This window comes from Scleropages formosus, chromosome 24, assembly GCF_900964775.1.
Source record: "Scleropages formosus chromosome 24, fSclFor1.1, whole genome shotgun sequence".
In the NCBI taxonomy this organism is placed as follows: domain Eukaryota; kingdom Metazoa; phylum Chordata; class Actinopteri; order Osteoglossiformes; family Osteoglossidae; genus Scleropages; species Scleropages formosus.
Window position 1 is genome coordinate 1,823,317 of NC_041829.1, and position 23,357 is coordinate 1,846,673.

At 44.5% G+C, this 23,357-nt stretch overlaps 1 protein-coding gene across 1 annotated transcript; it reads left to right on the forward strand.

Annotated features, from left to right (window-relative positions):
- The first annotated feature begins 742 nt into the window (after window positions 1-742).
- Window positions 743-23,209, forward strand: il17ra1a (interleukin 17 receptor A1a). The gene is made up of 11 exons (XM_018755675.2): window positions 743-1,032; window positions 1,560-1,584; window positions 1,876-2,022; window positions 2,313-2,434; window positions 2,682-2,808; window positions 3,106-3,153; window positions 3,675-3,829; window positions 6,444-6,512; window positions 11,742-11,811; window positions 18,938-19,072; window positions 21,318-23,209. The coding sequence occupies exons 1-11, from the start codon at window positions 931-933 to the stop codon at window positions 22,667-22,669; spliced, it is 2,352 nt and encodes a 783-aa protein (XP_018611191.2). The 5' UTR covers window positions 743-930; the 3' UTR covers window positions 22,670-23,209.
- Window positions 23,210-23,357: the final 148 nt, after the last annotated feature.

Sequence of the window (23,357 nt, forward strand, 5' to 3'; positions counted from 1 at the left end):
ACCCCCTCCAGCCTTGTGCCCTGTGTTGCTGGGTTAGGCTCCGGCTTACTTTGAGAAAGGTGTTTCTGTCTGTGTGTGACTGGACATTTCATTTTCTTCCACATGAAGGAAACATCCATTGTCAACAACTGGGGTTGCAGCAACACAGGATGCAAGGCCAAACACACACACATCATCTGAAACTGCTTGTCCCCTACAGGGCCGTGGGGAGCTGGAGCCTAACCCGGCATCACAGTGCAAAGGGCTGGAGGGGGAGGGGACACACCCAGGATGGGACACCGGTCTGTCACAAGGCATCCCAAACAGGACTCAAATCCCAGACCCAGCAGAGAGCAGGACCAAGTACAACCCACTGCGCCACTGTGCCCCCATGCCCCCCCCCCCCACCACTTTAAACAGAACAGTGTTTTGTCAATGCAACATTGTAGCAACTTTCCATTTATATTACCTTTGGTGGACTCTTTAGTAATTTTTCACTATCTAATGACATTATAGCAACTTCTAAAAATCTTGCTAAAATGTTTAGTACTACCTGGTTAAATAGTCCATATTTAAAATTGGATTTTGCGTAGATGAAGGGAAATTTCTTTCAGAGCTACCAATTCTGAGGTGTACCAGAGGTCAGAATATTTAAAACTCATATACTGATTAGTACCTTCTAAGAAAAACATAGCTGTTTTATCCAGAATTCTTCATTTTTGTCTTTGTTCACATTTTATGTATTTAAAAACTTTGAGAAAATGACACTCACACGTGATGTTTCAAGTTAAGTATGATGTAACCTCAGTAGCCTACATATTTACTGAATTCACCAGGAAGCTTGTGTCGACATTCTGCACTTTTTTTCCATTCCTAGGAAATCCCCTAACCAGGTCATTGCAGTTGGCAATAAAAGTCTATGATCATTCTCTTTGAGTTTGTCAAACGAAGATGAATTTATTTATTTGTAACACTGTTCTGTTTTATGCGCTTTTGGCTCCAATATCCGGTCTTCGAGTACTGGATGTACAACCGCTGAACTGTACACAGTCGGTAAGTGAAACTGCTCTTTAACCCTGAGTTAGAAAACTGAGATTGACTGTATAGTTACATATGTGAAACTGTGCTAACTGAAAGATAAAAGTTTGGTGTGCATAATGTCTGGCAGCGGGGACATTATCTATTAACCTATCTGTGGCACAACCACAGGTACTCAGACAAACCATAAGGTTAGATGATAACTACAGCCAAACACTGTTCATGAAAACTGCCTTTAGTCTAATTATAAGCCACTTAAAGTTTTAAAAAAGAAAAAAAATCTTTTGGTGCTAGCTTAGCACTACGTTGTAACACATTACGTATGACAATAAACAACTTGTCCTATAATATAACTATAGGACTAGTCATAGCAAGTTCATTTTACGGTAAAAAAATTAAATAGCATATTTAACAATTTAGCACATACCTGCATAAGATACTGTAATGTTTATTGTCTACAGTATAAATAGGTGTACTTCAGATTGTAACAGGGCACGGGTATAATATGAATGTTAAATTTGCTACTATGTTTCAATCTACAGGGTCTGAGATGCAAAGCCAAAAAAAGTAAGAGGCACAAACCTGCTCTTAACTGTCACAAGTTTGGAAAAAATATTTCAAGTAATTCTCAGATGTAGTACTGTCACAGTTTTATAATATTTAATATAATTTTTCTGAGTATGAATGTTGATTGTATTTTAGATGTGACATGATGGCAAAACCTTTGAATTTTTGTCAAAGCATTCATTTTGAACATGGATTATATTTTATTATATATATTATTCTATAAGGCGACTATAATTTTACACTTACTGTAACCGTACCTTTGAAACACATATCCCTGTACTCTTGCAACAGAAAACTGCTTTGATAAAGATCGGATTAAATTCCAGAACATGACCCCAACGGGACCCTGGGGTTTGGAGTTAGAGGCGTCAGTAAGACGAGATGAGAACGGTGTCTTGGTCCCCGTGGTTGTGATCACATGGAAGACACAAACTGATGGTGGGTGATGGGCCAGTACAAAATCTTAATTGCTGTACTCAAAATCTTTCTCATCCGCCCACGATATGAAGAGGGGAGAAAACATTACTTTCATTTAATGAGTAATAAAAGCAATGATATCTTAGTGGTGCAGTGGATTCCATGCTCATGTTACTATCGCTTTGTTTGTCAGCCCTACCATTTACCATCAAGCAGCTGTGGTACTTTCATCACAAACATTAGAGGTGGTGAGAAATTTTTGAGTGACGCAGAACTGACAGTTAGTTGTAAATGTTTTTTTTGACACACAGGAAGTATCAAGTACCTCAAAGGGACTGAGGTGCACATGCTGAAGATATCAACCAACTTCAATCTTTGTGTTCTTTACAAGTTTTTGGACAACATTGACATTTCTAAAAAGCTAAATGAATGGGTAAGGAGAAGAAAGTTTTGTAGCTGTTAAGTTAGTTTTTGAGCCACAGTTTTTGAAATTACTTATGGTTATAACTTTGGGTGAATTAAAATAAATGTTTTGATGTTGTTTTGCATGCCTCTGGATTGCCAAAAAGTTGTAAGCAAACACAAGCAATGTGAAATCTTAAGGTACTAAAATTACATTTATGCTGTATTTGCAACTGATTTCAATTTCATCTATCGCAATTGCAATCTCTCTGTTTTAGTGGTCATTTTCACTGGATCAGGTGGTGGTAGATCCTGAAGAAATGTATATTATTTCAGTCTCAAACTTACCTAAACCAAATCTAGGCTATGACAGCTACTATGTGGCAAGAAATATTACCATTCCAGGTAGGAATGCAAATTACATTTTTAATATGAGCTGTAGCTCAAAATTAATTTAAGGATGTGTTTTGTAGTGATAAAGTGCCTATATTGTAAGATATTACAAGGAAATCATTAAAATGTTGTTGTGTGCTGGAATAGCTGCAATATGGATAAAGAAAATAACCAACAATTTACTCCTCCATTTTAGAAACCCATCTTACAGTTAGGTTTGTCAGTGATGTAAGACACTCACTGTTGTGTTTAATGTGTAAACATAGTTTTTTAATGCAAATTTGTTTTTCAATGTGAATGTGCATTCAGGATGTCATGACCAGATGATGCGGTGGACAAAAGTGTGCATTGAAAGTGGTGAGCTTGTTCCTTCTATGTCACTAGCCAGCTCATATCAGGACTAGCGGCACTGCACAATTCATATTGTAGGATCTTGGCTCAGGCTTTATAGCTACACTAACACTGTTTGTTCTTTGAACTATTCATCAGTTTGTCCACCTATTTACTGACTTTGCATGTGATCATGGTTTTTAGTCATTTTACAATCTGAAAAGAAGACATTAGTGTATCATATAGCACTAAAATACATAAATACATGCATACACATTTATACAGTTCCTTTCCTACCAATCTTTCCACAACTCAAGACAACATCAGTCGACATGTAGTTAGCCCCTTCTTAGATGTTCTGAGTAGTTCTCAATTTTATCATACCTTGGCATACCTTGACATATGCATGAGAACAAATGTATGCAATGAATAGATTATGCAGTCATTCTTAACAAAGCTAACTGGACTGACCTACTTGCTGATTTTGTTTTTTTTTTTTGTACAAACTTGTGGAAAACAGGTTGATTGACTTTACTCTCATTTTTCAGGAAGCCTGTGGGAGCCCAATGCTAACCTGAGTAAAGCAATTGGTGAACATGGCAGAAAAACAGTCACAGTGAATTTCTATAGTAGTGAGCATTCTAAACGTTATAGAGTGTTCCTCCGGTGCCCCAGATTCAAGGAACACCAGAACATTCCGCAGGTATTGCCTTTTCAGGTCTCACAGAGAAATAATTCCTTAATGAAAGGATTCCCAAAGGCAGCAGTACTCCTTCAGTATCTGTCACATGGAAAGTTTATTTTAAATATGACCTATAGTATGTGGCATGCTATATTATACCATTCTGTAGCTATGAATTCAGAACATTTATCTGCATGCAAAAATTCCCTTCTTGTGGACTTTCTCACAGATTGACATTCTCAATTGAATATTGCCAGTAATAATTCTATTCAGTTTATGCTGAGTTAGTACTGCAACAGTAAGATCAAATATTACTCTTTTTCTTAAAATGATTCCATTTGTATAATACACCAGCGTTCATCACACAAGTAGCTGCATAAAGCTTTACCAGAATATCTCCAATTCCTAATCACCTTCCTAGTAGTTTTTTTTTTTTTTTTGAGATACATACAAACATTTACATTACATTACATCCAGATGATTCTTTTTTACTTTGGAATTGAATTCACCTGTGGTAAGATACAGATGCCTGCAATATAAGAATTACTCATTCAACCAGTCTGAATAAGGGGAAAAAATAACACTTAATTTGGTCTAGGTAAGATTGAGACTGAAACATTTAATTTCACATTTTTTTTTGTCACCATGCGTTTCACAATGAACGCAGGGAAAAGAAAGAAAACCAAAATATTTTTCTGAGAAGGCTGGACACAAGATTAGTGTCAAGTATGGACAATGTCAGGACTACAAGTCGGTCTCCAAAGACCATGATGTATATGTTTCCACTGTACAATGTTGTCATGAAGGCTAAGGCCCATGGCATTGTAGTCAACCTTCCTGGACCTGGTGACAAGAGAAAACCTGATCAAAGATGGCAACAAAGGATTGTCTGAATTGAGGAGAAAGCACCAGCATCAACTGCCACACAAATTCAAGTTGACCTTCAGACACAAATCATTACAATTTCAACCATCCGTTTGCTAACTCATTGAAAGGGGGTTATATGGAAGGAAACCCAGGAGGACAACATAGCTGAGAGAGAGAGACAAGTCTGACTGCAATTTGCCATAACACACCTGAACATACCATAATCCTTCTGGGAGAATATACTATAGACAGAGATTTTTGCACATCTCTATGTTTACAGAAAACAAAAAGGAAGCCTTGAAAGAGAAAAACAGTTTTCCCACAGTGGAATGTGGAGGAGGTTCAATGATGTTTCGGGGTTGCTTTGTTGCTTTTAACACTAGATGCCCTCAACATGTGGAGGGATTAATAAAATCAGTAGAATACCAAGGCATTCTGGAATGCATTCACATACCCAATGTCAAGATGCAAGGTCTCTGTTAAAGGTCATGGGTTTTCCAACAGGATAATGACCCCAAACACACTTCAAAAAGCCCTCAGAATGGTCCAAGACAAAATGCTGGACTATTGTGAAGTGGTGAGCAATGATTCTAGATCTAAATCCCATTCAAAACCAGGGGAAAGATCTGACAACAACAGTTGGGAGAAGATACCCTTCAAATGTAGGAGAACTGGAGCAGTTTGTACCAAAACACTGGGCCAAACTGTCAGTAAAATAGTCCAGGGAGCTTATCGAAGGCTACAGGAAGTGTTTAATTGCAGTTATTTTGGCCAACGGCTGCACTACTAAATATTTAGTCTTCAGTGTCAATAATTTAGTCAAAGAGACTTCTTTGTTGTTTCTGATTTAAGAGGCTGTAGTTAAGTGGAGTAAGGAAATGGAAGAACAAGAAGCACAGAAAACCTCATTTCACAGGAAACAATACGCATTGGACAATTGTCCGACTTGCTTATGTCCCCATCAGATCCGTGCAGATTGCTACATTCACTGTTGCCACTATCTTCACCAGTATGGGGGTTTTGTTATGCAGGGAAAAGGAAAGAGAATGGATTAATCTGACACTTTTCTCCAAAGCAACTTACACTGTTAAATTGCTTGGAATTATTGACCCATTTATATAACTGGGTATGTTTTTTTTACTGGAGCAGTTGAGGTTAAGTACCTCACTCACAGGTACTACAGCCAAAGGTGAGATCTGAACCTACAGCCTTCAGATCCAATGGCAGCAACTCTAACCAATATGCTAGCAGCTGCCCGGTCAAAGGAACTATATATAATAATTTAGTAACTATTGTATAATAAACTCCACACCTGAACCCAACATTGACCCTGTTCTTACCTTGTGACTGAACAGGAGTTTTTGCCTCACTTTTGCCCTCTTCATCCTTATGACATGCCACTGCAACCCACTGTAACAAGCATTCTGGTTATGTCTGGGTTATCCAATCTAAAGTTTATACTGAGTAGACATCCACCTGCACTTCACAGGCGTTGTGGTCCTTGTTTGCAAAAGTAACATTATAAGTCGCACTGAAGAAAAAAGTAAATTAAATGCATTAAAGTAAATAATAGTACATCTCCTTGAATTTTATTTTTGATTAACCACAGTTCGTTGTTAATTAAATAAAAGAACTTTGCACATGGACCAGATAGAGAGATAGATAGATCCTCCATCCTGAAGGAAATTGCATAAATGCTTGTGTGTGAAAAGAAATGACAGGTGAATTTCCCATCAACATAAGATGTGGTTTGTTTCTGATCTTACAGGAAAATTTGACTGTGCTCAGAGCTGTGTTTGACAGCTCCCCTGCCTCTTGCTGTGTGCTGGACATTGAGGTACAGTTATCTTTGTGACACCATTGCAATATCAGTGTACCTTGTGTTCCCTAGCTGCTCCATGTGTTTTTGCATAATACAATTGTTTTCTTTAACCTTTCTTATGATACAAAGGCTACAGGTGCATAATCAGCCATATATCTTTAAAAAAATATCAGCTAACCCAAATTTTACATAATCAAGATGTTTATCTGGATTATACGATATGTTGGATTTACAGATTTTAAGACATTTACTCAGCCCTTATTGTCATGGTTTCATTCTGGCGTGGAGATGCCGGACCCAAGTACGGTGCACAGATTGGTTTTTCTATGGGGAAATCCGAAGACATAGTCAATAGAACAGGCAAAGGGTCACTGATATGCAGACATAGTACTGAGGAGAATCCATAGACATTTTCTGAGAGATGAGTCGTAGGTCAAAGATACCGGAGAGACTAAGAGATGAAGGAGGACGGGAATGGGAGTGAAGGATGAGGAACAAGGAGCAAGGAACCGAGGATACAGGAGAGCAGATGCTAACACTGAAAACAGGTATGCTGAACTAAGGTTCCGCAGCTGGTTGTGTTGCGAGCTCCCTTTTATCCTTGCATCGACTGATGGGTTGCAGGTGTCCCTCGTTGGTCGGAGGTGGTGAGCGTGACAGTACCCTCCTCCACGAGCGGCCCTGGCCGCTCTGTGACGTCCCGGGGGGCGACTAGAGGGCTTGGGCGCCAGATGATTGGGGTGGTCTCTGTGAAAGTCAGAGATCAAGGCTGGGTCCAAGATATCACAGGCAGGCACCCAGCACTGCTCCTCGGGAGCATAACCCTCCCAGTCAACCAGATACTGGAGCGTGCCACCCCAGCGACGGGAGTCCAACAAGGCCCGCACCCTATAGGCGGGCACATCCCCAACCTGCAGGGGAAGTGGTGGTGTGGAGTCAAGCGGAGGCTGGTTTAGTCAGCCATTACTCTGGCATTATACCTGGCTTCAGGAAGGACACATGGAATGTCGGGTGTACCTGCAAGTGTGGGGGCAGTTGAAGACGGTAGGATACCGGGGTGACCCAACGGAGGACCTTAAAGGGAGCAATGTAGCAGGGACAAAGTTTCTTGGGCTGGTAGGTGCCGCGGAGACCCTTGGTAGACAGCCAGACTTGTTGACCTGGGATGAAAGAGAGGGGGCGTTGATGGTGATCCGCCTTTTGCTTTTCTTGGTTGCTGCTTTGGAGCAGATGGTTGCAGATCGCCTGCCACAGCACTGGCCTGGTACCAGGCATCTACTGCCAGGATGTCGCTGGAGCTGAGGTGCCAGGGAAATAGAGGGGGATGGTACCCCAGGACACACTGGAACAGCGAGCACCCTGTGGACGTATGGGTTAGAGAACTATGTACATACTCCGCCCCTGGCAAGTACCGTGCCCACTGCTGGGGTTTATCAGAACAGTAGCTACGTATTAAACAGCTGATATCCTGCTGGAGCTGTTCGACTTGCCCGTTCGCCTGAGGATGATAACCGAATGTTAGGCTTACGGTTACCCCCAACTTCTGCCAGAAGGCCTTCCATACCATCAAGGTTAATTGTGGGGCACAGTCTGATACGATGTCCTCAGGCAAGCCGAAGAGGTGGAAGACATGGTGGAAAAGGAGCTTGGTGGTCTCCAGAGCTGTAGGGAGCTTGGGAAGGGATTCTAGGCAGCAGGCCTTAGAAAACCAATCGACTATGGTGAGCATGGTGGCCTTACCGTCTGAGCTCGGGAGGTCCACGAGGAAGTCGAGGGTGATTGGGACCAGGGACGGTTGGGCACCAGCAGGGGTTCTAAGAGACCTGCAGGCCGCTTAGTTGAGGGTTTCGCTTGGGCGCAGGTCGCACAGGCTTTAACAAAATCAAACATGTCTTCCCAGAGAGAGGGTCACCAGAAGTGTCTTTGCAGGATGGCTTGGGTCTTTCCGATTCCTGGGTACCCCGCCACAGGATGGTCATGTGCCCATTGCAGGATTGTGGGCTGCATGCTGGTGGGAACATACTCTCGACTGATGGGCTTGTCAGGAGGTGTGGGTTCCATCTCTTTGACTCGGTGGAGGGCTTGGAGAAATTGCCACTGAACCGGAGCCACCATGCAATTCCTGGGGAGGATGAGCTCAGGGGCCTGTGACATGGGCTCTCACTCATGCATCTGAGACAGGGCATCGGCCTTGGTGTTCTTGCTACCGGGACTATAGGTGACGGTGAAGTGAAAACGAGTGAAGAATAGGGCCCACCTGGCTTGTCACAGGTTCAGGCGTAGGGCGGTTTGCAGGTATTCTAGGTTCTTGTGGTTGGTTAGGACGACAAAGGGATGCACAGTCCCTTTGAGCCAGTGCCTCCACTCCTCCAGGGCCATCTTGATTGCTAAGAGCTCGTGGTTACTGATGTTGTAGTTGTGTTTCGCCTGAGACATTTTCTTGGAGAAGAAGGCACAGGGATATGGTTTCAGAAGTGTTGACCTCCACCACAAACAGCAACGATGGGTCAGGGTGATAGAGTACAGGCGCCAAGGTGAACCGGTGCTTCAGGGACTTGAATTTTTGTTCAGCCTCCTCCATCCAGGTCAGCCGGGACCTCTTACACAACGTCAATGCCATCAATCTCTGGTGAAACTGACACTTCTCAGCCTTAACAAAGAGGCGATGTTGAAGCAGTTGCTGCAACACCTGTCAAACCTGGAGGACTTGTTGTTCCAAGGACAGAGAGTAGATGAGGATGTCGTCAAGATACACCAAAACACCATTGTTCACCAGGTTCCCTAGGACATGATTGACGAAGACCTGAAAAACACTGGGAGCATTAGAAAGACTGAAAGGCATAACCAAGTATTCGGAGTGGCCAAGGGTGCTACTGAACGCTGTCTTCCACTCGTCTCCCTCTCTGATCCTGATCAGATTGTATGCGCTCCGGAGATCCAACTTCATAAACACCTGTGCTCTGTTCACCTGTTCGAGGGCGGCCGTGATAAGAGGGAAGGGATGTGGGTAGCAGACCATAATGTGATTTAAGCCCCGGTAATCTATGCATGAACGGAGCCCCCCATCCTTCTTTCCAACAAAAAAGAACCCAGCGGATGCCGGAGAGGTAGACAGGTAGCTTATACCTGCGGCTAGTGCTTCATTGATATATTGTTGCATGGCCTTTTGTGCTGGAAGGGAAAGTGAATACACACGACCCCCTGGGGGCTGCATCCCCAGGAGAAGGTCGATTGCACAGTCCCAAGGTCAGTGAGGAGGTAACACAGCCGCCTGTTCTTTACTGAACACCTCTGCGAGGTCTCGATACTCCTTTGGAACATCCACCTGTGGGAGAGTGTTGGAACATTCAACAGAGGTGGCTCTGCAGGGCAATAACAGGCACTCCTTGGCACACTGAAGCCCCCAGGCCACTAGTTCCCCCTTACTCCAACGGAAAACGGGGTCATGTAAAGACAGCCAGGGAAAACCCAGAATGACCGGAACATCTGGCAATGCAATCAGATAGAACTGGATCTGTTTCCTATGGCAAGCCCCAACCCCTAGGTACATGGGTTCGGTTCGGACGTCCCCATAACTTTTCCCCAGTGGTTCTCCATCCAGTGCACTTACTCGCAGCCGGACCTCACAGGGGCATCGTGGAACCCGGTGTCTCATCGCAAACCCAGTGTCCAAAAAACAACTCCCAGTCCACTAGGGCCAGGGTGTTCACCATGCATTCCCCCGGACAGAACAATGGGAACTGTAAGGTGATTGCTTTGAAGTTTCCCACTCACCTTAGATACTGGACGGACCTGGCAGTCACCACGTAGGTGTCTTGGGCAGCCGCAATATAGACACAGCCAGTGCCAGAAATGGCGTTGCCGTTCCCCTGGAGACAGCTGACCCTGACTGACCGAGACAATCCCTGCCTAATCCTGCTGGGCGGGGGTTGCGCTCAGACTGGGTTCAGAGCAAGGGCATCAGTCCCAGGCAAGGTTATCGAGTGCCACTGCTGTCTCAATGAAATGATCAAGCATCCAAGCGTCCCTGCAGCAAGCCGGCTCCTTTCTTATGTTAGGACTTAACCCGTAATGAAAACTGGCCAGCAGATCGGGTTCGTTCCAACCACACTGTTCAGCTAGGATGTGGAACTCCAATGAGTACTCAGCAACGGAACGGACACCTTGTCAGAGTTCTAGCAGGCATCTGCTCGCGGCCAGGGCAGACAATGGGTGCCCAAACACCGCCTGGAAGTGGGTCTTGAACTCATCATAGGTGAGTGTGGAACAGTTCCCCCAAGCAGCAGTAGCCCATTCTAGAGCACGGTCAGTTAGGAGAGAGATAAGGTAAGTTATTTTGCTTTGGTCAGACTGATAGACCCAAGGCAGACTTGAAAAAATTAGTCCACATTGCATAAGGAATCCTGGGCAGCAAGACAGGGTGCTGTCACACCTTTGCAGAGAAGCCGGCCGCGGATCACGACCAGGAAGTGGAGGGGGAGGCTGGGCAGTCGTGGTGATCGCGCTATTGGGGTGATCCAGCTCCGTGGAGGTAACAATGCCCCTCTTGCGGAACGCATGCACTAAGTCCTGGAAGGCATTATTGAGCTGGGCTAGTGCATGATCTTGCATTCCCAGCAGTATGCCATGGGAGGCGAGTACGCGCTGCAAACCTTCCTGCAACACTGGGTCTGAAGATGAGGCAGAACCTTCTGTCATGGTTTCCTTCCAGGGTGGAGGTGTCGGACCCAAGTGCAATGCACAGATTGGTTTTTCTCTGGGGAAACCCAAATACGTAGTCAATAGAACAGGCAAAGGGTCACAGATGTGCAGACATAGTACTGAGGAGAATCCAAAGATGTTTTCCAAGAGGTGAGTCGTAGGTCAAAGATTCCAGAGAGACTAAGAGATGAAGGAGAACGGGAATGGGAGCGAAGGGCAAGGAACCAAGGATACAGGAGAGCAGATGCTAACACCGAGAACAGGTATGCTGAACTAAAGTTCCACATCTGGTTGTGTTGCGAGCTCCCTTTTATCCTTGCGTCAGCTGATCGGTTGCAGGTGTCCCTCGTTGGTTGGAGGTGGTGGGTGTGACACTTATATTGTCTGATAAGTGAATGAAAATGTAATTTCTGATTGCTAACTGCTTTTTCTTGCTTAAATGAGATTGTATTCACTTCAAAATAAAAATGTACTTAAACCTAAATATATATAGGGAAGAATGTGATTTTAATTATCTGCAGATTTTTTGTAATCTTCTTACAGATCCAGCCCTTTTTTATTCAGTGTAAAAATTATTGTCTTCGACATCGGAAAACATTCTATACATGTTTTGGTAAGTACTACTATAATACACAACAACAGGTATAAAAATATCCTGCTTAATGAACTTCAATCTGAATTTAATCTAATTTCTAGAACTTTAATTCATCATTAATTAAATAAGCATGGAAAAAAATCTGGTAAAAAAAATTAATGCTGCATTTTTGTTTTTGTAGTAGAATTCAATGTGCTGTGTGAATATTGTTAAAATATTAACAATAATCAAAAAAGTAAAATACAAACATTCATGTTTCTTTTTAGTTCAGGGCTACTAATCTATTTGGAAGTTAGACATGTTAAATTGGAGGTGTTGGTTCAAACCAGTTAGTCATTAGTCCATGGGCCCAAGACCCAAAATTATAAGTAAGTACAAGTAAATTACAAGCCCTTGCAGACCTGTAGCTTTATAGTAGCTATCATTCCTTGAATGGATGTACCCTTTGACAGAAATGTGGAAAGATATTTTTTGCCACCTTATATTATAACAATAAAATTTGAATGCAAATAATCAATAGGATCACAAGCAATCATAAATACCTCTGAATTACGAATTAGTCATTAATGCAGATTAAGGCAATTATTCTTGTACATAAAGTCACATTTGTAGATAAAATAAACATTTCAACTGAGTTTGCATGTGTCTGCACTTCAGTCCATTTCTGAGGCATCTGCAATCAGGTAATTTGCAACACAATATCTGGTGCAGATGAGCTCTGCACCTACTCAACAGATACCTTTCCATCCTCATCTATTGTCCAACCACTGTGCTCCAGATGGTAGCTTGATAGCACAGAGACCATGCATAAACAGACAGTCTTCACAAGGAGGGAGTTGACTTGACTTCTCCACATCTGGCACAGCTGGTATCAAAGCTTGTTCACTTCACTTATTTGGGTGGAAGTGAAGTACATATTGCAAGTTACTTTCTGCAGCTTATTGAATATTTGTGCTGTAACATGAATGTCCTAATTCACTAAAGGCCTCCTGAAAGGCTTTGTCAGACTTTTGCTTCAAGGTCATCACGTTGCCACGTCCAGTGAATGCACTGACAGTATCACAGTCTGTGAAGGAATGCATACCAGTCATGGCATCACAGATGCTACCTCCTAGAATGACTTAGTTTGTTGATGTCATGGAATCTTGTCCAGTTTGTTACACCCAGGAGCTGAACACCAGAGGTGGGACCCAAGCGCGGGATCTTTGATGTTGAAGCTCAAGAGGCAAAGCAATACTCGTGGTCAGGGACAGGCGTGGATCCAGAATCAATGCGTGAACGTTGTTCCAAGGGATGATCTGAGGTCGTGGTCGATGAGGCAAGGCGAAGGTCGAAACCAAAGGAAAAAGGGTTCGGGGACGAAAAGGTAGATAAGGGACTAAGAAAAAGGAATGCAAGGCAAAGGTTGGGCAAGGCGAAGGTGAAGATCAAGAAGACAGGTGGGACAGTTGTTGCATATGAAATTCTGCGACTTGGGTGTGGTGGACTCCTCCGTGAACCGCCACCTTACCGTGGTGGAGGGGTTTGAGTGCCTGAATGATCTCAGGAGCTATGTTGTCTGGGGATATATGCCCCTGGTAGGGTCTCCCATGGCAGACAGGTCCTGGATGACAGACGAGACAAAGCGCAGTTCAAAAACCCCTTATGAAGGAAAAATCAAGGCTTTCGTTTACCCCGCCCGGTATGGGGTCACCGGGGCCCCACCCTGGAGCCAGGCCTGGGGGGGGGCTCGCATGCGAGCGCTTGGTGGCCAGGTCTATGCCCACGGGGCCTGGCCGGGCTCAGCCCGAAGCCATGACGTGGAGCCGCTCTTCGGTGGGCTCGCCACCTGCCGGAGAAACCGTAAGGGGCCGGTGCATTGTGATTTGGGCGGTGGTCGGGGCCGAGTGCCCGGCCGACCCAAACCTCGGGCGCCAACTCTGGTTTTTGGGACTTGGAATGTCACCTCACTGGCGGGGAAGGAGCCTGAGCTGGTGCGGGAAGTTGAGAGATACCGTCTAGATATAGTCGGGCTCACTTCCACTCACAGCTTGGGTTCTGGAACCACTCTCCTCGATCGAGGGTGGACTCTCCACTATTCTGGCGTTGCCCAAGGTGAGAGGCGGCGGGCGGGTGTGGGCTTATTAATAGCCCCCCAGTTCAGCCGCCATGTGTTGGAGTCTACCCCGGTGAATGAGAGGGTCATCTCCCTACGCCTTCGGGTCAAGGAACGGTCTCTCACTGTCGTTTGTGCTTATGCGCCTAGCGGCAGTGTAGAGTACCCGGCCTTTTTAGAGTCCCTGGAGGGCGTGCTGGAAAGCGCTCCCACTGGGGACTCTGTCGTTCTACTGGGGGACTTTAACGCCCACGTGGGTAGCGACAGTGACACCTGGAGGGGCGTGATTGGGAGGAACGGCCTCCCTGATCTGAACCCGAGCGGTGAGTTGTTATTGGATTTCTGTGCTAGTCGCGGTTTATCCATAACGAACACCATGTTCATGCATAAGGGTGTCCATCAGTGCACTTGGCACCAGGACACCCTAGGTCGGAGGTCGATGATTGACTTTGTAGTCGTTTCTTCTGATCTTCGGCCATATGTCTTGGACACTCGGGTGAAGAGAGGGGCTGAGCTGTCAACTGATCACCACCTGGTGGTGAGTTGGATTCGATGGCGGGGGAAAAAGCTGGACAGACCTGGCAGGCCCAAACGCATAGTGAGGGTCTGTTGGGAACGTTTGGCGGAGGCCCCTGTCAGAGAGGTCTTCAACTCCCACCTCCGACAGAGCTTCAACCAGGTCCCGAGGGAGGTGGGGGACATTGAGTCTGAATGGACTATGTTCCGCGCCTCCATTGTCGGGGCGGCGGTTCGGAGCTGCGGCCATAAGGTCTCCGGCGCCTGTCGCGGCGGCAATCCCCGAACATGGTGGTGGACACCGGAAGTAAGGGATGCCGTCAAGCTGAAGAAGGAGTTCTATCGGGCCTGGCTGGCTCATGGGACTCCTGAAGCAGCTGACGGGTACCGACGGGCCAAACGGAGCGCGGCTCTGGCAGTCGCCGCGGCGAAAACTCGGGCTTGGGAGGAGTTCGGTGAGGCCATGGAGGAAGACTTTCGGTCGGCCTCAAAGAGATTCTGGCAAACCGTCCGGCGACTCAGAGGGGGGAAGCGGTGTTCCACGAACACTGTTTACAGTGGAAGTGGTGCGCTGCTGACCTCAGCTGAGGATGTCCTCGGGCGGTGGAAGGAGTACTTTGAGGATCTCCTCAATCCCTCCGACACGCCTTCCGCAGAGGAAGCTGAGGCCGGGGACTCGGAGGGGGACTCGTCCATTACCCTGGCTGAAGTTGCTGAGGTAGTCAAAAAACTCCTCGGTGGCAAGGCTCCGGGGGTGGATGAGATCCGCCCCGAGTTTCTCAAGTCTCTGGATGTTGTGGGGCTGTCTTGGCTGACACGCCTCTGCAGCATCGCGTGGAGTTCGGGAACGGTGCCTCTGGACTGGCAGACCGGGGTGGTGGTCCCTCTTTTTAAGAAGGGGGACCGGAGATTGTGTTCCAACTACAGGGGGATCACACTCCTTAGCCTCCCTGGGAAAGTCTATGCCAGGGTACTGGAAAGGAGAATCCGACCGATAGTCGAACCTCAGATTCAGGAGGAGCAATGCGGTTTTCGCCCTGGCCGTGGAACACTGGACCAGCTCTATACCCTCACTAGGGTGCTGGAGGGTTCATGGGAGTTTGCCCAACCAGTCCATATGTGTTTTGTGGACCTGGAGAAGGCATTCGACCGTGTCCCTCGTGGCATCCTGTGGGAGGTACTTCGGGATTATGGGGTTCGGGGCTCGCTGCTATGGGCTGTTTGTTCCCTGTATGACCGGAGCAGAAGCTTGGTTCGCATTGCCGGCAGTAAGTCAGACCTGTTCCCGGTGCATGTTGGACTCCGCCAGGGCTGCCCTTTGTCACCGATTCTGTTCATTATCTTTATGGACAGAATTTCTAGGCGCAGCCAGGGAACGGAGGGTGTCTGTTTTGGTGGCCGCGAGATCTCGTCTCTGCTTTTTGCGGACGATGTGGTCCTGTTGGCTTCATCCAGTCAAGACTTGCAGCGTGCACTGGGGAGGTTTGCAGCTGAGTGCGAAGCGGCAGGGATGAGAATCAGCACCTCCAAATCCGAGGCCATGGTCCTCAGTCGGAAAAAGGTGGATTGCCCCCTCCGGGTTAGGGGGGAGTTGCTCCCTCAAGTGGAGGAGTTTAAGTATCTCGGGGTCTTGTTCACGAGTGAGGGAAAAATGGAGTGGCAGGTTGACGGACGGATCGGTGCGGCGTCCGCAGTAATGCGGTCATTGTACCGGTCTGTTGTGGTGAAGAGGGAGCTGAGTCGTAAGGCGAAGCTCTCAATTTACCGGTCAATCTACGTTCCTACCCTCACCTATGGTCATGAACTCTGGATCATGACTGAAAGAATGAGATCGCGGATACAAGCGGCAGAAATGAGTTTCCTCCGCAGAGTGGCTGGGCGCACCCTTAGGGATAGGGTGAGGAGCTCAGTCACCCGGGAGGAGCTCGGAGTAGAGCCGCTGCTCCTCCGCATCGAGAGGAGCCAGTTGAGGTGGCTCGGGCATCTGTTCCGGATGCCTCCTGGACGCTTCCCTGGGGAGGTGTTCCGGGCTTGTCCCACTGGGAGGAGGCCTCGGGGCAGACCCAGGACACGTTGGAGAGACTACGTCTCCCGGCTGGCCTGGGAACGCCTTGGGGTTCCCCCAGAGGAACTGGAGGAGGTGTGCGGGGAGAGGGAAGTCTGGAGGACTCTGCTCGGACTGCTGCCCCCGCGACCCGGCCCCGGATAAAAGCGGAGGAAGATGGATGGATGGATGGATGGGTGTGGTGGAGTGGCACCGTTTATACCCTGCCATCCTGTTCATGACCACGTGCTTGTGTTTGGGGTGTGGTTGTGGGCATGACATTATTGTACCAGACGTCCAGTACAAGGAACATGGGATGCTGCTGCGCGCACCTAAGCACAAAAGCAAGACATCCGTATCCTCAGCTGTAATGACAAAAGACTTGTAGCCAGTTTCTGCTACATGGAGAGCATGGAGAAGCAGGAAGGTGTCAGCTTCTTCCTGTGTGACCATTAGCTCTGTAGCTTCTTCTTTCTATTTTTTTTGTTATCTTGAAGCAGAGTTGCTCACAGGTAAAATGTAGTACCTTATTTCCTAGTTTTTGTTTTATCTTTGGCCCCTTCCATTCCATCCACCAGGACCCATTAGACTTGCTTTGTTAGAAGGACTGCAGAGAATCGTCCTCCATTGTTGAATATTGTGTCCAGGAGCAATGTTTCTGAAGTGGATTCCTGTGTCTGCACCCCTGTTCATTCTCTCTGCTTCTTTAATGTATGTCTTCTTGTAAACATCTAAGATAACATCAATGCAATGGCCCATAACACCTCATGGAGGACATGTGACAAGGCTGATTCTGTCAGCCGTGAGAAGGTAATTTCCTTTCAAATTCTGGACCAGGCTCGTACCACCAATAACCATTGTTGATGGCTCTGGAATGATTTCTGCTGGAGAAATGTTCTCCAACTCTCTTGCTAAGACTGCTTTGTTTGTCTTACGGAGAGACCCATCAGTTTTGGGCCCAGGGTGAAGGCCTCAAGGTGAAGGCCCCAGAGGATGAGCCAACACATTCTACATGTCTAGTTTTCTGCTTTTAGCAATAAGAATCATTTGGCCAAACAGTTTTCTGTCAGCCTTTAGAACCATTTCCATGACATGGACTTGGTTGCGTATCTTCTTTCTGATGTTTCAGAATGTTTCATCTTCTGCTTTTTCATCTTGTCATGGAATTGCACTCCATGAGTCCACATCTTTTAAAGACACCAGGGAGTCAGAACAATGAATGATACAGACTTGTTTGTTGTCACAGTAAATTATTGCAGGTAATATATTAATACTTTTAACTAATCTTAAGTATTAAACCTTAGTTAATCTTAAAGTAAAACCAGAAATAGCACTTACATAGTCAGGTATCTTACCAATGCAGCAAACCAGCTGAAAAAAATGTTATTCAAGAATTCCATGAAAAAACTGGAAGCAACTTCAGATTATTTTAACCGAACAAAATATTAAATGCATTTATTTGGTCTTGGTGATTTACACTAACAATGAAATAGCCTTCTTTACAATCATTTAGTCCATTCTGGACCAAAATTAGATGTGAAAATCATAAACCTTTAGATTTAAGTAGATGGTGCTAATGAGCAAATTGGTAGTATTTAAAAAGAATTAATAAAGCTATCAATTTGGAAAGGCTATCATTACTTAATATACTTATATGGACCATACAAACATTTTAGTCTAACTTAAGTTTAGTTATACCAGGTGGTACCGATATCTTGTCTGGCCCATGGACTAAATATGTCTCAGGTTGCATTTGTCCTCATTTGAAATTATTTTTTAAACTCCATGTATTTTCTTTTTTCCACCAAATGCAATGCCCTTTTTCTATATGTGCTGTACTGGATATTACATCTTTGCTACACACTTTTTAATATTTTTATTTTTTTAAATGACGAAAGAACAACACAGAAAGACAAATGAATCTAAAGCTAAGTTAGAAAAACATATTTCACAATTACCATCACATACTCTGAGTAACAATAAATAGAAAGGTCAACTAAAAAGAAGGAAAACAAAAATTGTGAGGAAGAAAACAAAGATTTAGCTGCAATTAACCTTTTTTTAATTACATACGTAGTCTGAAACTGACCATAAACTGTACTAAATCAGGGAATCTTTTCTTTCCATCTGTAACAATTTTGGCAAGCCAACTTTTGAAATAGTAGGGGACACAACAGAGTAGGGCATTTTGTTTTCATTTTTTTTTGTGGCTCATTTGAGTTGTAATTTTTTCACCATATGATAACATTATTTTATTAATTTTTTACTTCTAACTCAGTTTTTCTAAAATTTTCTTACAACAGTTCTTTCTGTGTTACTTCAAGGTAAAGATACTTACTGACTCAGCTCATATTCAACACAAATGTCTAGGCTTATTCACTGTCAAAATATTATTAAACTAGTCAATTTGATCAGTGCAGAGATCATGCAATGTCAAATCAACTGTTTCTTTAATTGATATATCAACATGGCAATGTTTCCTTCGGCAGAGAATGACCCGGAAGATCCATCCATTAAAAGTGTTGTTCCAACGGATCACAAAGCTTTCATTGCTGCCCCTCTAGTAGCTGTCCTGTTCTTCTTCATAGGACTGTGTGCCTTGTTTTGCTATAAAAAAAATAAAGGTAAGTGAGAAGTATACACACACAGACATATACACACATATACATATGGGCCATCATGTAGTATAGCTGTTAATAAATAAAGTGTGCTATGTGCTCATTTCTTATGCTTCCCCTTAATTCATGACATCCATGCCAACAAAGAAAGGGTGAACCTATTCGTTTTGATACGGATGCTGTAAGTCACCCTTGTTGCATCTGTTAGTGGGCTGCAGAATTCATTGAGTAACACGCCTGAAAGAGAACCAGCTAACAGCAGGTGTGACTGTGAGGAACTGTAAGTACAGGGTTTGACAGGAGGAGGTTGATTTATTCTAATGCTGGCAGTGGACAGAGAGGGATAATAATGAAAAACAGGTTTATTAAGAAAACAACCATACACATCTATGAAGGTGACCCCACAAAAAACCATATCCTTCTTCTCCCTTACTCCTAGCACTATCAGATTAACAACCAATCAATCACAGCAACTGATTGAGAAATTTGTGCCCTGAAAACTTTGAGAGTGGACCAGGAAGTTTAGATATACCCAGCCTTTGGTGATAGTTCAGATTAGAATCAGAAGTGTGTTGTGCGTTTAGCCGTTAGGGACTGGGTAAGTGGAGAACACATGGAGAATAGTTGAGTTGTGTATTAGCTCTTGGTGATATGTGGTCAGTGCAGGAATGTAAAGGGAAACTTACAGTAATTACTTCTGGACAGGAGCTTAAAGTTCTAGCAACATTTAAATACAACAGTGTGTACACAGTACATGCTAAATCTACTCATGCACTGACTACTCTAAGTATAGTTTACTTAGGTGGCATTATACTGCTGGTGGTGCCAGGGACAGAGGTACTGACATTTGCCACCGAAACTGTGTTATCATCCCTGGTTGGTGGCTGATCAGGGGGATGCCGAGCAGCAACTGGCTGTATGTATCTCTCTCTAGGTGGGTGTGTGAGTGATAGGGAGAAAGTGTACACCATGTTTCACTGATGTATGGATGAGTGGCTCATAATTGTGTATCTAGTATTGTGAGTCACCTTGGGGAAAAGGTGTGTGGGCGGATAACAATACATAGAGTTCATTGGAAGTCACTTTGGAGAAGAATGTCTGCTAAATGGGGGGTGCAGCAGGTTTGGCCTATGCCCGCTCTCTGGTGGGTCTGGGGATCGAGTCCCACTTGGGGTACCTGGCGAAGGACTGCCGTCCTGTCCTGGGTGTGTCCCCTCCCCCTCCACCCTCATGCCCTGTGTTGCTGGGTTAGGCTCCAGCTTGCCGTGACCCCACTTGGGACAAGCAGCTTCAGTCAATGTGTATGTGTCTGCTGGTGGCACAGTGACACAGCTAGTAGCTCTGCTGTCTTACAGCACCTGGGTGGTGCAAGAGAATGTGGGTTCGATCCCTGTTCAGTCTGTGTGGAGTTTACATGTTCTCCCTGTGTCTGTGTGGGTTTCCTCTGGGTGCTCCTGTTTCCTCCCATAGTCCAAAGACATGTTGTTAAGGTTCCCCCATAATGTGTGAATGTCATGGAGTGAGTGTGTTTCACTAATGCATGGATGAGTAACCCCTTGTAAATAGTGTATCTAGCAATGTAGTCACCTTGGTGAATAAGGTGTGTGGGCTTGTAGCACTACATAGTCTCTGTTGTAAGTTGCTTTGGACAGAAGTGTCTGCTAAGTGAATAAGTGTAAAAATGCTGGTTGTTTATGTTCTGGCAAGAATGGAGATGCCAAGTGATCTCATAAGGTCACTCTTAAAAAAAACCTATACTGCATACTGTAGCACATTCATCCAAAACACACAAAGGTTTACAGGCTGGTTGGAATGACTGTTTATGTCATAAAATTCTGTGTTGTTTACCCTGATTTTCTATTACAGATTCCACTGATGAAAAAAATAACCCAAAAACATTAAAAATGTTTGTTTTACCTGCTCAGTGTATGTTCACAGATGTGGGGTAATGGGCCCATGGTAGTTTAAGGAAGACATTAGTAATCCACCTTTCTGCAGATTTTTCAAAAATTTACTTAATGAAATAGATTTTAGATTAATATAATATTTAGGAAATTTGACAAATATATTTGTGAATCTTTTGCATAACCTTTAGCACTAACATGGTACAGTTGAGGACTATATAATTATTTTTATATGATTATAATAAACAAAATAGATATTGAAAACCTTTAATGAGCATAAACAAATTTTTTTCAGGAAATATTTTCTCTTTATCTCTTAGTTCATTATTTCTTTTGATTTTCTTCAGATTCCTCTAATTCTCTGAATAATGCAGAAGATTCTCAAAAAATATCAAAAGGCCCAAGAAAGGTCCTCATCATCTACTCTCTGGACCACCCCTTGTACAAGGATATTGTGCTCAAGCTGTGTGCCTTCCTCCAAGCACAATGTGGCACTGAGGTAGTCCTTGACCTCCTGGATTCCACCCAGCTTAGCAGCATGGGTCGCTTGCAGTGGTTGGAGCTGCAGAAGGAGCGGGTTGAAGAATCGTCAGACAAAATTTTGATCCTGTGCTCACGTGGCGTGCAGGCTAAGTGGCAGGCCATGTGTGAGGGACAGAGGGTGATATTAAGAGAGGATGCCCACTCTCCCATAGGCGACATGCTCACCCCTGCCTTCAGTGTCATCATCCCAGACCTACTCCGCACTGCCTCTTTTGGCAAATATGTGGTGGCATACTTTGGGGGAGTGTGCTGTGAGGAGGATGTACCATCGCCCTTCAACATCACAGTCAAGTACAAACTGATGAATCATTTTGAAGAGGTCTACCTAAGAATCCTTGAAAAAGAGAAATTTGAGTCCTGGAAGATTAACCATGTGGAAGGCATAACAGAGAAGGAATATCATAAATGTCCTTCAGGTGGAGCCTTGAGAGATGCCATTGAAGCATTTCAGGCATACCAGCTGGAGAATCCAGACTGGTTTGAGAAGGAATGTATGAACACTATGGAAGAGCTGGCAGAGATCAGCTTACAGCATCCTCTTCTCGAAAGAACATACAATAATGGCATTTTTTCATTTATCCCAGAGTTTGAGAATGTACCTCTAAACTTCCATGATGCGGAGGTCATGGAAGATGACAGGTGCAACCTTTACTTAAATGCCATAACTAGTAACAGAGAAGAAAGGATATCCATCTGTGAGCAGTACCAGCTCTATTCACCACTTCCATCTGCAGAGTATGTAACAAGCACTCCAAGTGTTAGTACATACTCCTCTGCGTTGAGAGACCAGCTATGGCACATAGCTGAACTAGAGGCACAAGGGCTGCTGACTCAAACAATAGAAAGGTTACATCATCAGGAAAGGTCAGAGCAAGAGAGTAATGTAGAGAAGACTGAAGAAGAGCTCCACTCTTCCCCTAACAAGCCCTCACCCAAAGTGTTTCAATGTCCTCAGGCTATCTGTCCATCCCTGGATACCATTGATGAGCTATCCCACACACCTATAAGGGAGAAGCGCCCATGTGATTTCAACCCGGAGAAGAATGAAAGAAAAGAGCCTTGGAGTGGATCAGACCGGGGTTATATTTCAAGGACTTCCCTCCAGACTGAATCCTGTAGTCTACAGAAATTCCCAAAGCTCACTGAGCACCGTTAATAAATTTTTGGAAGCCTGACAACTCAACTCCAAAAAGGACATGGTATCTGAGTAGACTTTGGACAAAAAACATTGTCATGGTGAGAATTGTTAAATGCTACCGCATCATTTCTTTTTTACATAATTTCATTAACTGTAACATGTCAATGTTTGGGTTACAGTGTATGTGAGTCACTACCCTACAGTGGATTGGCATCCCATCCAAGGTGTATTCTGCTTAGCCTTGTGCCCTGTGTTTCCATGATTGGCTCTGCACTACCATGACCTTGATCTGGAAAAGCAATTAATGATAGTGAGTGAATGTAAGTGATTTCACAGGATTTTCAACAAGACAACAGTTTGGTAAAACAGTTAATAGATTTATTAGATAATTCATTACATAAACTGTATTAAACCTATTTTTTGATAGTACATCCACGTGTTATAAAGGCAATACTGGATCATATTAAGATACATAATACACACTCTTTGTACACAACTGGTTTGTTTAACTGTAAACAAAGGCGTTCATGTGTATTAGAAATTAACCAGTGTTAAATAAATTTCAAGGCTTGGCACTTGCTCTTTATTTAAGTGGAAGTGTTTTCCCTTTTGTTTTAAAATAACTTTAAAAGTCATGACTGCCACCTTTAGGCATATTAGTTTTTACTACATTTTGCACTCTATTCAAATTAATTTTATTCTTGGA

What these genes read in the sequence shown, in the direction of transcription:
- il17ra1a (XM_018755675.2), top strand. Translation starts at nt 931, where the DNA reads ATGAATTTATTTATTTGTAACACTGTTCTGTTTTATGCGCTTTTGGCT. An exon ending in AAGAAATATTACCATTCCAG is followed by an intron (nt 2,809 to 3,105) that starts GTAGGAATGCAA and finishes ATGTGCATTCAG; the next exon opens with GATGTCATGACCAGATGATG. An exon ending in AAAAGTGTGCATTGAAAGTG is followed by an intron (nt 3,154 to 3,674) that starts GTGAGCTTGTTC and finishes CTCATTTTTCAG; the next exon opens with GAAGCCTGTGGGAGCCCAAT.